This window comes from Leptidea sinapis, chromosome 36 (assembly GCF_905404315.1).
Source record: "Leptidea sinapis chromosome 36, ilLepSina1.1, whole genome shotgun sequence".
Classification (NCBI taxonomy): Eukaryota; Metazoa; Arthropoda; class Insecta; order Lepidoptera; family Pieridae; genus Leptidea; species Leptidea sinapis.
Genome location: NC_066300.1, coordinates 6660994 through 6678690, shown reverse-complemented (window position 1 = coordinate 6678690; position 17697 = coordinate 6660994). Strand labels below are relative to the sequence as shown.

Below are 17697 nucleotides of genomic sequence, written 5' to 3'. Positions count from 1 at the left end.
ACTGAAGTCTTCCCGCCAACACAGACTTTTAATTTCAAATCAAATCAAATCAAAATCACTTTATTCATCATTATGTAGGTCACGGAAATGACACTTATGAATGTCAAAAAAAAAACATTTTTCTTATTGAATCTACCGCTACTTCGTAAAGGGAATGAGAAGTTGCAAGAAACTCATTGGCACTCTTTTATATCAAGATTTACATTTCCATCGATCTACAAATCATTTCAATTACAATATAATATGTAAAACGATGCAACAAACATACTCAAACGTCAAATAGTCAATGCCTTAAACCGACTTCGAAAAGGAGGAGGTATTCTCAATTCGATTGGTATTTTTTAACACACTTGATCGTTCGTAAATGCTCCAGCGGAGGTCACTCTCTCGGTTAGCGCATCCACCTCCATCGCTAACTGGATAAATATCAACCAGAGACTAGCCGCTGGATATTTAATACAGATCGAAGATTTCTGGATATTTATCAATCCAGTAATCCGTATCACGACACTACACACTCGATAAATATCGTGATCCTGGATCGAAATTCAGATACCGTGATTAATATCGAACGTGTAGCATTCGCCTAGGAGGAATGTTTCAACCTTAGATTATTTATACGTCTAAATTCTATTTTTTTCTACGTTTTCACAGTCCTGTGTGACAGCTGTGAAAACGTAGAAAAAAATAGCGGCCAACTGTTAGACTCTATTTCCTTTACAACGATATATTATGGTGGTCTGAAATAAAATTTCCAACACCGTCTTTGTGTTTCTTATATATGTCTGATATAGCATGAGCAAAGAATAATTATTTCAAAAAGTAGCACTGTTCATGCAAAAAATACATACAATATGCAAATCTACTATTATAATTAATGAAATCATTACGAGTCTAATTAGCTGTTTGAGTTGTTGAAACAATAACTTTAATTAATGCAAATGGGCTATCAAATGTTAACACATAATGTGATGATGTTTATGTAATGTGAATAATATATCGGGGTAAAATTATTACAATATTATTTATAATAGACTGAGACAGGAAACTGCAACTCAACTGTGTAAAAACACCCTGGGTTAAAGCCTTTACAAGTCCAGTTGGTTAAAGGTTTCCTCATGATGTTTTCATTTACCGTAAGTGTCCAATAAACATACATACGAATTCGGTACACCCATGTTGCTGTTCGGTATCGAACCGGCGCTTCCTAGATTAGATGCAACAACACTAACCTGTGTGCCACCGACAAACTTATGTACCCAATGCCAACAAAATTGTTATCAGAACATCCGTTTGTTTGGTTGTACATGTTCATATTGCAAAGGGCTTATCTGATTTGAATGCACTCTCTACCCAAAATATGAGTGAGTATTTCATTCATTCAATTGACTGTTTTTATTGTGAGCAAAATTAATATGGCAATACTTCAAGCCGGCCCACATTCTAGCGCTGTACAAAGCGCAGGTCCGGCCACACATGGAGTATTGCTGTCATCTCTGGTCTGCCGCACCCCAGTATCAGCTCGATCCATTTGACCGCGTGCAACGCAGAGCAGCTCGGATTGTCGGGGACCCAGTGCTCTGTGAACGGCTGGATCACTTGGCGTTGCGTAGAGACGTCGCTTCATTGTGTGTCTTCTACCGCATTTATCACGGGGAGTGTTCCGAAGAGCTGTTTAATCTAATTCCTGCCGCCGAATTCCACCTTCGCACGACACGCCACAAGTTAGGATATCATCCCTACCATCTGGATGTGTGGCGGTCCTCCACAGTGCGCTTTTCAAGGAGCTATCCACATACTACAAAGCTGTGGAATGAGCTTCCTTGTGCGGTGTTTCCGGGACGATACGACATGGGTACCTTCAAAAAAGCGCGTACATCTTCCTTAAGGGCCGGCAACGCTCCTGTGATTCCTCTGGTGTTGCAAGAGATTGTGGGTAGCGGTGATCACTTAACAACAGGTGACCCGTACGCTCGTTTGTCCTCCTAATCCATAAAAAAAAAATTTAAAGGTCTTGGTTATTCATACTTAAAATTTATGTACTTTATAAAACTACATAATTTTTTCGTCAACAATATCTTAAATATAGAGGAAACATTGATAACTTACTTGCCAGTGCAAATTCCCCACTCATACAATTTATCAAGTAAATTCTCACTTAAGAGATATTCAAAGCAGGCCGCCGGATTGGACAAGTGCATGGAACTTATCTCTCTTGCCCTTGCTTCCAACACTAATAGTGTTGTTAGTTGTTCCAGGTGGTTGATTACTCCAAACACATCATCATGTAAGTGGTGTGGCTAAAATATATTGAAAATTTTTTAATGTAAAACAAAATTTTATAAATAATGAATGGCATTATTGTAGTTACCAATTTTGCTTATGACAACTTGCATTTATAATTAAAGAAATATGAGTTAGGGGAGGCATGAATAATCAGAAAAATACTATTGAGTACTAATACTACTACTTTTTTTAAATTTTGAGAAAATTCAAATGATTTATTTTCAAAGCAAGGGCTAAAACATTAATTTATTCACAATCTTTCAGAAAAATCTAAAGGCACAGCACCACAACAAAAATTTACATCAGAAGTGTCATTACAAAAAACAGATTAAACCAAACTTATGCAGCAGTAGGTAATTAAAAAAAATTGTCCGAAAGCTCAAGAACCGTGAGACTCTCATAAAGCTGCAATTAATTTATCTAAATTCTAAACTGTCATGCCTGAGACTGCCAGAAAGTAGAAAGTTACCTACTTTTTACACCATACCTGTTATATATATGTTCGATTTCAGAAAAGGCTGAAAAACTATGGAACTGTCAGATTAAATTTATCAAAACATCTGCCATGCTTTTTTGCAGACTTAAGTTGTCTGTTTTATAATTAATTATAGGTGAAGAACATAAACCCAACCAATATAGTGTTGTACACAAAACTGATTAACAACAGATTATGTATTACCATTTTAGCTGCAGACAATACAATAGAGTCTAACCAATAAAAATAAGGAGCATAAATTTAGGGCTTTTATTTTGTATTGATCAGAATTTTTATGGATTTTCTATAATTTGGTAGTGTTTGGAAAATAAGTCCTTACTTAATTGAGAATACCACAGATTAGATATTTAACATAGAAAATATAGGTAAACATTCTCACCCTTATTCGTAATGGTGTGCTAACTTAAAGCATTGCTAATTCTCACTCTGTCTTCTTCTATTGACCTAAGTCAGAATGAGAAAAAACACTCCTTAGCAGCTTATTAAAGTTAGCGGACTATTATGAATAAGAGGGTCTATGTAGAAAGATTAATATACCTGTGACTTAAGAATAATGTCATATGCCTGTTGCCAATGTTTACAGAAGGAATTATAACATGCTTGTGGTTCGTAGTCCCGACGAGGATCCAAACTTCTTGATGTTTGTCTCACCATGGTGTTTTTAATCCAACTCATGTTGTTTAGAGAGAAATCATCTTGAAATAGAAATAAGAAATCAACCCTCCTTTTCCTATTCTTAAAAAATTTGTGAGCTTTCCAAGAAAAAAATTAATTCCGATTATATTTTTATGAAATAATATTTATTTCCTATATATTTAAATATATACTTTTAGATTCAATTATTATACATTTATGATGTTGATACCATTTCATGCATTATTTATTTTGTAAATGAAAGGTAAATGTTATTGTGTGGAAGCTAAGTGTTTGTAATCATTTATTATATATATAGTCTGATTATAAATGTTACATTAATTATAAAAATAGCATTTTCACATCCAAGGAGGGGTTTATCAAATATACAAAATTCTCATGTCATGGTGTAAAACTTTGAACTCCTCCGAAACGGCTTGATCGATTCTCATGAAATTTTGAGTGCATATTGGGTAGGTCTGAGAATAGGACAACATCTATTTTTCATCCCCCCAACTGTTAAGGGTGGTCTACACGATTTTTTTTTAATTTTTTTGACATTTTTTTTATTATGAGTCAGCATTAAAAAATATATACAACTTCAAATTTTCACGCATTTACGATCAACAGTTACTTTTCTACCGCGATTTTAATATCGGCAATACAATGTTTGCTGAGTCAGCTAGTTAAATATAAAAAAGCATCTTGACATGTTATTCTATTGTTCTACAAAAGAAAGTCACATCCAAGGAGGGGTTTATAATAAGCTAGCCTATTTAAATGAATATGAATTAATGAAAAAAATGAAAAGTGAAATTTTACAGGTTTAAAGTTTATATTTTAAAGTTTGACAAAATGATTAAGCAGCTTATAGTCCCCATTCTACTAACATAAAAGTCACACAAAGATATGGACACAAAATAACATTATATAACTTATTATTAACTTACTATAAATAGTTATGTTCTTATTGTGAAATTAAACATCAGAAAGAGAAAACAAACTAAAACCAACAATTATACCAATTAAAATTATTTTTTATAATGTAAAAGCAGTTTTATATGTAATCCTCTTATTAAACTGAAATTCCTGTTTGCAACTTTGGCATCGGCAGGTTTGATGAATAAATATGTGTCTAACTTTAATTATATCACTATTAGACCAATATTACTACAACTACAAGTGAAACATATAAATCAAAATATTAGTTTAACTTTCAGCAAGTTATTGTCATATTAAGTAAAATAGACATCTTAAAAGCAGGTAGTCCACATTTAAATATATTTAGACTTCAACCTGGAAATCTCACCAAAACAATATTAGTGAGTTTATAACTTTTTTAAATATACCAATCGAATAACAAGTAATATTTATTATAACATTTACATACCTTACTAATCTTAAGATTAAATAGGGCCCAAAATAGAACCAGTAGCCACAAAACAAAACACAGAAGTAACCTACATGTCTAGATGATACGCAATACTTTTAATACTCCTTCTAGACAAGACAAATCAATTATGTCACCATCACAGCACTGGGATAACAAAGGTGGGCAATGGTCATGATTTCATTATTATTTTCACAACAGAAACTATAAGCTATTCTAGCAGATCGCGCAAACAGGACCGTAATGAATAATGAGGACAACAATAAATTGTAAAATCTGTCTTATTTTTGTAGGATTTCAGAAGTTAAAATAAAAAAATCCAGCAACTAGCTATAAAAACAAGTTTATAGTTTGTCAATTGTCAGTTGCCACCATGATTGTGACAACTAACAAGTGACATAAAGCCCCATCCACACGCTTGACAAACAATGGCAAACAGCCAACAGCAAACACGGACGTGTAGATGGGTGTTTGTCGTTGTTTGCCTGTTTGTGTTTGTGATCAAAGGATGCCAGATCAAAGGATGTTTGGCAAACAGTTTGCGACGTATCCACACGTTTGGCAGCGTTCAGTAATGCGCGCGAGCTTGCGGGAGGCGGACGTATTTTCTTGCTACACTTTTTCGTTGGCGCGCAAAGCGTAAAAAATGTCTGATTGGTCAGCAACTACGATTCTGACATTTTTGGAGGCTTATCAAAATGAGCCATGTCTCTGGAATCCCAAAGATACCGATCACAAAGATCGGCAAAAGGTTAATGATGCATGGACTCGCCTCAGCATTATAATGAATAAAAGTGTCAAGGAATTGAAGACCAAAAAAGAAATACTGATGGCTACGTTCCGCAGACATTTGAAGAAAAAAAAAGATTCTATTCGGTCCGGTGCAGGTAAGTTTAAATAATCAATAAATATTTGTCTAAACACCCCTGCTATGTTCCTTGCGAATAAATTTTATTTTAATTTTATTTTTTCAGGATCCGATGATGTTTATACACCGGTCTGGTTTGCTTATGACCTGATGGAGTCATTTTTAGGACCGGTATATACCTGCTCAAATAACGTAAATTCAGAGGAAGTAAGTAAAACGACTTTTTTCATTATGGTTTATTCATTCTTAATTAAATTTAAACTATAATTTACATAAAGATTTAATCAGATAAAGTTTTGATTATCTATTTGCAAGAATGGTAGCACTCTAGAAGATGTGACGTCGATTTAGAAGCTGATATTTTTTTCTGTATAGAGCTCGACATGTAGAACGATGTACTAAAATATTACATTGCGAAGCCTCATAATTTTCGAAAAAAAAAAATCCTAAAGTTACGAAAAAAATACGATTGGCTTAAGTGTCGTTTGACAGGCGGAAGGGGCTATAAGTGGGTAAATCTGGTAGAGGGTGGGGCCCCGATTATAATGTTACCACTCTTGGAATGGATATTTTATCAGAAATTTCCAAAAAATGTTTCTAACCTCAAATCAGATAAAAAGCGTAATAAGTCTTCTGTCTGAGCCGCAAGAATATAGCTATACAGTCTGTATCAAAAAGGTGCAGTAAAACTTAAAAAGGTTAATTTAATATTTGAATGACCTTTAGGCACCTTTTTGTTACATCCTGTGACCTTACTTATCCTTTTTATATTACTTACTACTTACTAATTACCTATCCTTTCTATGTTGAGGGATAATTTTTAAATAATGTAGAATGCTAAGTAAATCTATTACAAATATATAACGTAAATTCTTCCCATATCTGTTTGGCGTGCGTGACCTACGGGGTACATCTGGCATGTTCTGAATTGCATTATATTCCTCTTCGTATTTTCGCCAAGATCCACGTGTTATTATTTCACCATTTCTGTCAATCGTATCAAACGTTCCTGGGGGGGTATATCTCTCTGGGGAGTTTTTTCGAAGGAAGTTATGTAGTAGTACACAGGTCATTGTTATTTCTGATACAGTAATGGGGTCTAAATAAATTGGACGACGGTAAATACGAAACACTAAAACTCCAAATGTGTTTTCGACTACTACCCGAGCTCTAGATAAACATTGATTGAATATTCTTTTTGGTGAACCGATGTTATGCTGTCCTACCATCTCCTATGAAAACGTATGGAACGTTAACGTCCGATCCAGGAAGTGGGCATGGTATAGGAAAATCAATTTCATTTTTACAGATTTTTTTCCACAGTAATGAATTATTAAAGACGCCACCATCGCTAATCCTCCCTTGGCATCCTATGTCATATCCCATATCTGTTTGGCATGCGTGACCTACGGGGTACATCTGGCATGTTCTGAATTGCATTATATTCCTCTTCGTATTTTCGCCAAGATCCACGTGTTATTATTTCACCATTTCTGTCAATCGTATCAAACGTTCCTGGGGGGGTATATCTCTCTGGGGAGTTTTTTCGAAGGAAGTTATGTAGTAGTACACAGGTCATTGTTATTTCTGATACAGTAATGGGGTCTAAATAAATTGGACGACGGTAAATACGAAACACTAAAACTCCAAATGTGTTTTCGACTACTACCCGAGCTCTAGATAAACATTGATTGAATATTCTTTTTGGTGAACCGATGTTATGCTGTCCTACCATCTCCTATGAAAACGTATGGAACGTTAACGTCCGATCCAGGAAGTGGGCATGGTATAGGAAAATCAATTTCATTTTTACAGATTTTTTTCCACAGTAATGAATTATTAAAGACGCCACCATCGCTAATCCTCCCTTGGCATCCTATGTCAACAAATATAAATTTGTAGTGGGCATCAACTAATGCCAATAGAACGATGCTGAACGTTTTCTTATAATTTAAATATTCAGTTCCGCTATTATAATATGCTTGCCGTCTATGGAACCAAGACACTGTGGAAATTTTCTTCTAAACCCTCTTTCTATATTCATCCAAGCATCAGCCGTTGATGGCATCTGAAAACAATCAAAATGAAGTAAATAAAAATTAATTATTTATTTCAGAGAGCATTGCCAGAAAATGAAACTGCAGCTATAGAGGACGTAGAAGTTGTTGAAAATAGAGATTTAGAACAGCCTCTCCCTACACCAAAACCAGTGCGCCGTCGTCCAGCTACCAGTACGTCCGTACACAGCGGAACGGCAAATGTCGTCTGCATTTGGACAGTTGACCAATATTTTAAGCAAAAGACAGAGGGAATATCCACCATCACCACCAAAAGAAGACGACGACTGCGAACTTTATGGAAAATTACTAGTGAAAAAACTGCGTGAACTTTCACCGGATGAGAGGAAACTATTTATGTATAATATAGACACATTGTTTATAAATAGAATTAAAGACAGGCTCTTTAAGCGACAAACCCCATCTCCCCAATCAGCCCCTTATCAGGCATATTCTGTGCCATTACCAAAAACTTCACCAATTCCAATACGACCATCAACTTCCCAAACATCATATTCCGAACCTTTGCCAAATAATAATTCACCATCGGCTCCATATCGACCGTCATCTTCCGAAACCTCGTATTCTGAACCTTTGCCAAATACTTTAGTTTTAGGTTCAAACCAGCTATCAACCGCCCAAACGTCACAGTATTTACCATTGGTAATCAATTCACCGCAACCATTCACTTCTCAAAATCACGTTTATTTCAACCAATCGGGCTCATCAAATTCTACTCCTACCATTCAAATAATATCCAATGAGTTGATTTCCCAAAGAACAGAAACAAACCGTGTAAATGAAGCGTTAATTAAAGCTTATGAAGACTTTGATCGTGAAAATTGTGATAGTTTAATCGGCTTAATTTTTCATTTCAAATTATTGATAATTTTTATTATTAAAAATTTATAAAAAACAACTCACCTTTATTTCATTTCTTAGAACATCATTAATTGCTTTGCAGACTTCAGGTATAATTTTTGATATTGCTTGGGGAGACAGTTTGAATAAATAGTGTAAACTTTTATAACTGTCACCACTTGCGATAAACCTTAGTGTTATTGCTAGATGATATTTCGCTGGTATAGCTTCCCTGAAGTCCGTATCTTGTTTCCAATCAGAGGAGAAATTTTGTCTAGCAAATACTCAAAATCTGTGAAACTCATGCGGCAGAAGTTATGAAACTCCCCTGATGGTTCGTAAAGAAGCTTATTAAATTTTTTTTCTATAAATTGTCTGAAACGAATAAAAATTTTAAGTAAAATTAAATAACACGGCAAATTAAAGCCTAAATAATAGGTCTAAAGCAGTACCTTGTACGATTTCTATGTATTTTAATCATCCACCATCGTCTTTGCTTTCTTCTTTTTTTTCTTTTTTCTCTCTCTTGCTTTAATTTAAAATAAAAATATGTCAACCCGAAAGTAATAGCTGCCACAAGCTCGTCGTCCGCCATGTTTGCCGATTCGCAATGTTATGAACGTTCGCCAAGAATGTGGATGGCTGTTTGTGTTGGGTGATTGTGGTTGGTGTTTGGGACTTTGTTTGCTGTTTGCGGTGTTTGTGACAAACAGCCAGCGTGTGGATCCGGCGTAACAGGATGCCACCCACAGAGATTTTTTTTTTGGTTCTGTTCGTCCATCTGGACAGGCAAAGGGGTCAAAAGCCCATACAGCCAAGTCTTCATTTTTTCCACCCACAAAGAGTAAAATGAAGCCGTCTACATATTTTTTTTTGCAACATACCGTTTTGGCTATTATTTATAAGCTAGTTATCATGAATAGATCTACTCTTCAACAAAAGAAAAATCGAGCGTGACAAAATTCGATGTCAATAATAATTGTAACTTCGGCAGCAGCATTTCACTAATTATGGAAGCCCATTTCGTTTTCAAAACAAATTCCATTTCTAATATTTTTATTCCAAATTGGATATGAAATAACTTATTGCTAATCAACACCTATTACCAATTTGAAAAAGGAACGGACACAAGAAACTCATTGCACTTATTTTTTTCCTCAAAATATGGTAATCAATCTAACATCGTATGCATAGCAAAATTTATTAGTTAATAGCCTGAGGTCGGTCGCTCCATTTCAAATCAGTAGTAATATTAACAAAGTCATTTATGTTATAGTAACCTTTCCAACACAAAAGTTTCTTAGCTATTCTTTTAGTTTACTTAATACATTTGACTTGAAAATTTTCTGGGAATTTCTTGTAAAAGCCCCACAAAGAATTACTAACTTGACTTAGCCTATTAGTCAATCTTACCCTTTTGTTTGTTCTTTGTGTTAATATATATGTATGTTATGTGAATAACCACAAGGTTATGATGGTTTTTAGGAAATTCACTTACTATGCACGTACATACAAGAAACAATTAAGAGAAGAGAGACAACAGATGACCCGTACGCTCATTTGTCCTGCTTTTCCATTTTCTCAGGCAGGATGATCTTGTTGCCGGAGACTCGGTTTCAGATTCTTAAAAGTTATTTTGTGTATATATATATATATATATATATATATATATATATATATATATATATATATATATATATATATATGTATGGATATATACATATTTATTTATTTATAATCGCTTATAAAATGCTCACAGATACCTTTATTTATTTATGGTGTATGTGGATGATGCAGCTACTATACTCAATAACTTTTGTATTAATTTACATTTACTTTTTCGACTTACTCGTGTAAGACATTGACTATTTGACTTTTGAGTGTGTTTGTTGCATCATTTTTATTTTACATATTATATTGTAATTGAAATGTTTTGTAAATCAATGTAAATGTAAATCTTGATATAAAAGAGTGGCAATGAGTTTCTTGCTACTTCTTCTCATTAGCTCAACCTTTTACGAAGTAGGGGTAGATTCAATAAGATTTTTTTTGACATTCATATGTCATTTACGTGACCTACGTGAAAGAACTGATTTTGATTTGATTTGTTTGTTCGTTTAAATTAAAAAAAATTGCGAATTAAAAAATCTTTAGGACCTAGGTTATAAATAGCGCTAGGAGCCCTCTACTGCAGCACAATGAGCCTGAAAGAAATATATCATAGGACATAATACTGTAAAAGTAACTAAAGTAAGCGTTTTTTTTAAATATTGCTACAAAAGATCCATGGCTTACATAATGATTGGAAGGATGGCAAAAGCACATACATACTGCTATGCTTCATCATTTCATGTCAATAACGAATCAATAACAAAATAAATAAATTTTAATAATTTGAGGGAAGGTTGTGCCTGGCATCCTACAAAACTAATAAAGACATAAAATAACTGTAATCGGACCTGTGGAGTGGAATGGACATTTAAAATTATGAGAGTGAATTTTTACGATACGCGCGCACACCGACACCTGAATTTTACATCGTGATGTTAGTTCTAGGTGGCATGAAAATCGATAATTATGTTCGAGTTGTATATTCTAGTATTTTCATATTTAGAACACGTGTTTCGTAACAGTACAATTAAACAGTGTGAATAAATAAATATTATTTTGGTGTTTTTATTAAATCAATTTCATATATGACGGTGATAGTATTTACTAATAATTTTTTAAGTCAAAGTCAAAAAATCTTTATTTATTAGTATATCTATATATATTGAATATTATTTATTAAATTGATTTGAATAAACTGTTTTGAGTGCATTTATAGATTTGAGGTTAATTGTTGGTATGTATAATTTATTTACATCGTTAATTAAAAATTATTCATTTATGGTATATTAACAAATTTTATGTATAAATAGAAAAAATAATTAGTTTTCTACACTTGTTTATATTAACCTTAGATGCTGAGTGTTTAGACTATCTTTGATCTTAATTATTTGTTATAATTTGATTTATTTTTCCATACGCCAAGGAAGTATAACTTCTATCGCGTGTACATAAGTACACACACTCTTTTTTTCTACTTTTTCTGATACCAAAAGAGCACTGAGTACTTTTAGTTAAACCCACACTCCACAGAGTACGTGCTACGTGTACGCGTTTCAAATGAATAGTCCGTTAGAGGAAATATATTCTTTATACTCGCTGGTTAACTTAACTCGGGACCTGAGTCAATAAGCGATCATTCTCCCCCTCCGCGTTTCCTACCCCACCGTCGTCATGCTACTAGTTAGCCCCCCAGATTTTTTTTTATTACATCGTTAGTTCGCCATTTGTTCTTGATTGTTCTCTATAAACATTTGTTTGTTCTCGATTTATTTTTTAAAAAATTCGCAATTCATTAAAATTGGTTAGGTTAGGTTATGTTAGAACAGTTAAAACAACGCACGAGCCGAGCGTAGCGTGCCGAGGCAGCGGCCGGCGAGTGCCAGACCCAAATAGTAGGCGTTTCCCCCCATTTTTAATTAATTGTTTTTAAATAAACAACAAAAGAACAAACAATTATTTATAGCGAACAATTAAGAACAAACTACGAACTAACGCTATGCGATATTGAAAATTCAAAAATAGAAAAAAAATTTTTTTGGGGGGCTAAGTTTGATGAACCCTGGATTACTTGGCGCTGCGTAGAGACACCGCTTCATTGTGTTTCCTCTACCGCATTTATCACGGGGAGTGTTCCAAGTGCTGTTTGACCTGATTCCTGCCTGATTGGATCGAAAATTTAGTGCGAGGTCAAATTATATTATTACTGGCCTATTTGATCGCTTTTGTTGAGGTTTTCTTGCTGACAGTACTTCATAGAACTGTCATTCCGTCATTCGAGCCTGGTGCCAATTAGGTTGACGGAATTATGCAGCGAAGCGAACAGTGTTATTGTTAATTGAGGTGTTTAAATTCTCTTTCGTCTTATTCACAGACTATAATATGATGGGTCTTATTCTATGCTTTTCTCGTTAGAGTAAAAGTGTCCTGTACAGTGTACTGTGGCCTTTTTGTTTTTTGTTTGCTTTGGGTATAAACTTGTATTTAAATTTTTATTTTTAGCAAAAACGTCTAATTTATTACGAAATAACTTTTGTGTCTTATCAATATTATGTCAAAGTATACAGTATTCAATTTGCATCGCCGTATAGCGGAAGAAAGCCAACTTCTTGCCGAAGAAAAATGGTTGATCAAAACCCTAGCTAAAATTAAAAATGAGCGCAACAGTCTTCAGGTACCTAAAGATTATGTGACATGAGTCTAAACATGATTTAATTAGTTATCCTATTTAACTTCATATACCAAAATTACACCTACCAATTGTTAAGTCTCTAGACTAGTTTTGACTATGTACCTAATTTATTATTTCAGATTGAAAGGCTAGAGTTAGAGAGTATGAAACTAAGACAAAGTGGAACTCTAACTTCTAATGTCAATGACACTGCCTCTACGAAATCTGTTGTTAATCTAATGCACAATGCTCAAAGCGCACACAGTGGTGATCAGATAATATTTGACTGCATTGAGAACAATCGTGGTAACAATGATTGCAACACAGAACCACTTAATCTGAGAGTTACTAATTCTGTATTTGGTAGGTGTTTCCATTTTTTTTATTTATCACATATACTACACCAGTATTCTCCTCGGGAGGCTTTTTATTTATCACATATGCTACACCAGTATTCTCCTCCTAGGGAGGCTCCTTTGCAGAGGATGCCGGCTAGACTATGGGTACCACAACGGCGCCTATTTCTACCGTGAAGCAGTAATGTGTAAGCATTACTGTGTTTCGGTCTGAAAGACACCGTAGCTAGAGAAATTACTGGGCAATGGGACTTAACTTCTTATTTCTCAAGGTGACGAGCACAGTTGTAGTGCCGCTCAGAATTTTTGGGGTTTTTCAAGAATCCTGAGCGGCACTGCATTGTAATGGGCAGGGCATATCAATTACTATCAGCTGGATGTCCTGCCCGTCTCGACCCTTATTTTCATAAAACATAAAATCTATAATTTTACTACCCATGTTCAATTTTTCCATCCAGTGGATGTTTTTCCCTTCAAAGAAGACTTAAAATTTGTAAACTGATGAAAAACATGTGAAAACAAAGCTTTTAACTTCTCATCAAAATGCGCTAAAGTACACTGTGCACTAAGTATTTAAAGTTAAAAAAATTTTAAACTGGGTATTAATTAGCTATTTAATAATAGATTGTGCTTTACCCTAAGCCCGTCCGCGTTCTTTCACTTTACAACCGTCCGACGCGTTTGAAGTGCGAAGCAAACAGGCAACATCGCTTCTGTTCTGTCCGACAAACTGTCTTTGAACTTGAAGCAAGCTGGGTGGCAACATCACACATTTTGATGTGCAAAGATTTAAGTACATTGAAACATTGACCTAGTGACACCATTGTTATACAGCACATTGATAATGGCTCAAAATTAAAAGGCTACATTTTGATCTAATTAATGAACTGATTTCATTCATGTTTCGTTTATCGTCAGCAAATGCTATAACAAGTATGTGGCTACATTTAATTCATTAAAGCAAAATACATACTGTATATTTTATTAGTTAATTATCGATAAAAAATATGGATTGATTCCAACCCTATATATTTATTATATTGGCAATGAGAACAATGAGAGAGCAATGAGAACAATCATTTTAACAATGATTGCAACACAGAACCACTTGATCAGAGAGTTAGTAATTCTGTATTTGGTAGGTGTTTCCATTTTTTTTATTTATCACATAAAATCTATAATTTTATTACTCATGTTCAATTTTTCCCTTCAGTGGATATTTTTCCCTTCAAAGAAGCTTTAAAATTTATAAACTGATGAGCTGATGAAAAACATGTGAAAGAAAAGCTTTTAACTTCTTATCAAATATTTTTGGTGTCTTTTCGCTTTCGACAAGAGCAATTAGTGGGACCACTTGGTGTCACCCTTGACAATGCATCTACTGGCAGCCTAGGAAGTCTATCACAAGTGGTGATGCATGTCTAAAACTGTTAATCCATACTATACCCTTATTTATTTCTCTCTAAGATTAGGGTGTTCTTTTAACTGATTACTATTTGATTTATAGTATAACATTTTATACAATACTATTTTTATTTTATTACTATGAAGTACAATTGCCCTAGGAACACTGTTAAAGATGTTAAAATAATACTTATTGGACACATAAAAGCTGCTTTAGCTTCTTGTTGCTGGTTAATATGTTTATTTCTTGTCACTTTGTTTTTCTTGGCAACTTTGGCAATCTGTGACTAGAAATATTAATCAATTTATTGCTTTTATAGGGTGTAAAACCCAAAGGGTTAAAACACAACCCAATTACTGAGACTGCTGTCTGTCCACTCTGTCACCACACTGTATCTCATGAACCGTGATAAATAGTTAAAAATAAGCTAAGAGTAGATATAAGAAAGTTGTCAATACAATTTTTTGATTAGTATAATATAATTATGTCCAAATACTGTCTTATGTCTATGTTTATTTAAATTAAGGTTAGATAAATTTACAGGACTATTTTTATCTATTAGATCAGTGGTTCCCAACCTTTTCTTGGCCAGGGACCATTTCAATTTCTTTATTGTTAGCAGGGTTATTGTTATTTTTTGTGAAAAATCAAATCAATTTTAATCAATGTGTGATTTGAGCTTGCATCTTCCGCACCAGTTTAGTAACCCGGGGACTAATATCACTGCTCAATGCCACACACAAATCATTACTTTATTTTTCCTTGCTTTAATTTTAATTACTAACAAAGCAGAAAACCCTTTCTTGCATAAACAGGTAGTAGAGAAAATCATTAGATAGCACAGGGTGATTTCACAAATTTTGGTGTAAGAAATTGCTTTTTACTCTCTCTCAAGTGAATTACATTCATATGCCTATTACAAACCATATAATATTGACACGGGAGTGTTATTATTATTATTTATAATAGACTAAGCAGCTTTCGCTGATGCGTCTATATCATTTGCTTTCACTTTTTTGTCATCACTTTTTCTGAACTTGCACTTCGCCGGTCTGCCGCTGTTCCTCTTGTGGGCGGCGGTACCTTCAACGCGTCACACCGCACCGAACACTAAGTCTCTTCTATCTTCTTCTTCTTGGAACACTTTCACTACTTCTTCTTTTCTTCTTCTTCTTCTTCTTCACACTTTCGAGTCAGAACTAGAACTGCCGTAGGCTACGCTTAGTACGGCTTATATACCCCAGGATCTGTTCTATTTTCAAAATGATTCTCCCATTCCATCTTTAAATTTAAATTGTACTAGAAAATTCTTTTAACTATTTTTATCCTGCTTACACATTTTCCATCCCTCTTTTCTGTTCGATTTGATCCTGAACTTGCTAGAAATTTCCTTTAACTTTACAAAACCCAAAAAAATCCATACGCTGGTAGGTGTATCGAACCCAGGTCTACAGCGTCTAAAGTAAACACTTTTCCGCTGAGCTACGAGTATTGCTGACGGAGCTGTTGAAATTAACAATGTCTTGAAGTTTGACAACTCTCGTCATATACTTTGAAGGGTTGCTACGCAACAATATGCCTGCTTCATAAACATATTATTATGTATGTACTTGTGCCTATATTTCTTATTGAATTACCAAAAGAGTTTATCATAGCATAGTAAGTAATATGTGTAGATTGGTACATAAGTACCTATTTTAGTGTAAAATCCAAATAGAAAAACTGCCAGTAGGTACTGATGCACTTCTTTGTACGTACAGCTAACTAAATAGAATCACTGATACGGTGAAGCTTAACAAATAACAGAGTAGTACAACAAAATCTGATTGGCTCAAGCGACTAGCAAATGACAATATAATAACAATATTCATTATATTCCTATATTCTCTCCCTCCAGAGACCCAGCGCCACCCGCACTCTTGCCACTCATAATGTGCAGTATGCACGATGGTATAGCGTGCGAAATTTTGAAAGTAGTTCACAGTCCACGGACCATGTTTTTACTCCTGAGGACCATTGGTTAGGAACCACTGTATTAGATTAATAATTTGAATTGACTGTTAGTTCTCTTGAAATCAATAAATAAAATACACACACATATATACATATCACATCCTTTGTAAATTATATATTTATTGGGTCATATATTTTTTGGCATAATAGTAAGATGTACCAAACACCAGACCCATATTATTCATTGTACCTATGTACAAGTTTTTTTAATTAGTTAAGTGTTAATTAAGTCTCATTTAAGTTAATTTGTGGTAATTATATTTCCATTTAAAGATGTTTATACTTGTATGGTAACTAGCTGACCCGGCAAACGTTGTTTTGCCATATAAAGTATAATTCACGCGATAGTTTTATAAGTAATAAGATATTGCCTATATTATAGCCTGTACATCATTTTGTTCTATTGTCAATAGTTTTTGCAGCGCACGCAAAAATAGGTTTTCGATTTTACACCTTGTGTTATAAAATAGCAATTTTATTACGGATCCCTAATTTTTGAAAAAAAAAAAACATAGCCTATACCCTTCCTCGACAAATGGACTACCCAACACTGAAAGAATCATTCAAATCGGACCAGTAGTACCAGAGATTAGCGCGTTCAAACAAACAAACAAACACTGCAGCTTTATAATATTAGTATAGATTATGAATAACACCAGAATAATAATGAGTATTTTCAGACTCTAAAGAAGTGACTGCACCAGTTTGTATAAAAATAAGAGTTTTGGTACTAATGCTTTCAGGTGATATGTGCCTTGATGAAAATTGTTTTGAGGAAGAAGAAGATGATGATGAAGATGATGCAGCAATGGATATGATAATGGATATAAATATGATGATGAATGGACAATCAAAGCAGTAATAAGATAAATATGGGTCAAGCTAGCTGCTAAAAGCACTGAAAGGCTTTTAAAGTCTCTGGTGTATGACAAGTCGAGAATTATATTTTCATCTGAATATAATGACAACACTAATAAAGATTTGTGCATATTTCGTGTTCTGTAGTGGCAAGAAGGTTTAATTTAATTTTACAATAAATATTGTTAATTATGA

The 17697-nt window shown here is 34.0% G+C and overlaps 2 protein-coding genes and 1 pseudogene across 3 annotated transcripts in view; 1 reads left to right on the top strand and 2 right to left on the bottom strand.

Annotated features, from left to right (window-relative positions):
• Positions 1-5159, bottom strand: part of LOC126975441 (FHIP family protein AGAP011705) — a 43023-nt gene extending 37864 nt beyond the window's left edge. For both annotated transcript variants that reach the window (XM_050823332.1, XM_050823333.1), the window contains exons 1-3: positions 4806-5159; positions 3320-3477; positions 2110-2300 (exon numbers count right to left, since the gene is read on the bottom strand). In XM_050823332.1, coding sequence (XP_050679289.1) covers positions 2110-2300; positions 3320-3457 — 329 coding nt within the window. In that variant the 5' untranslated portion in view covers positions 3458-3477; positions 4806-5159. The remainder of the gene's footprint in view (positions 1-2109; positions 2301-3319; positions 3478-4805) is intronic.
• A 2143-nt stretch (positions 5160-7302) lies between these two features.
• Positions 7303-8896, bottom strand: LOC126975474 (uncharacterized; annotated as a pseudogene).
• Positions 8897-12525: 3629 nt separating this feature from the next.
• LOC126975547 (uncharacterized) lies at positions 12526-17697 on the top strand. Its single transcript, XM_050823476.1, has 3 exons — positions 12526-12873; positions 13011-13233; positions 17388-17697. Exons 1-3 carry the CDS (start codon positions 12751-12753, stop codon positions 17504-17506), a joined length of 465 nt encoding a protein of 154 aa, XP_050679433.1. The 5' UTR covers positions 12526-12750; the 3' UTR covers positions 17507-17697.

What these genes read in the sequence shown, in the direction of transcription:
- LOC126975547 (XM_050823476.1), top strand. Translation starts at nt 12,751, where the DNA reads ATGTCAAAGTATACAGTATTCAATTTGCATCGCCGTATAGCGGAAGAA. An exon ending in ATGAGCGCAACAGTCTTCAG is followed by an intron (nt 12,874 to 13,010) that starts GTACCTAAAGAT and finishes TTATTATTTCAG; the next exon opens with ATTGAAAGGCTAGAGTTAGA. An exon ending in AGTTACTAATTCTGTATTTG is followed by an intron (nt 13,234 to 17,387) that starts GTAGGTGTTTCC and finishes TAATGCTTTCAG; the next exon opens with GTGATATGTGCCTTGATGAA.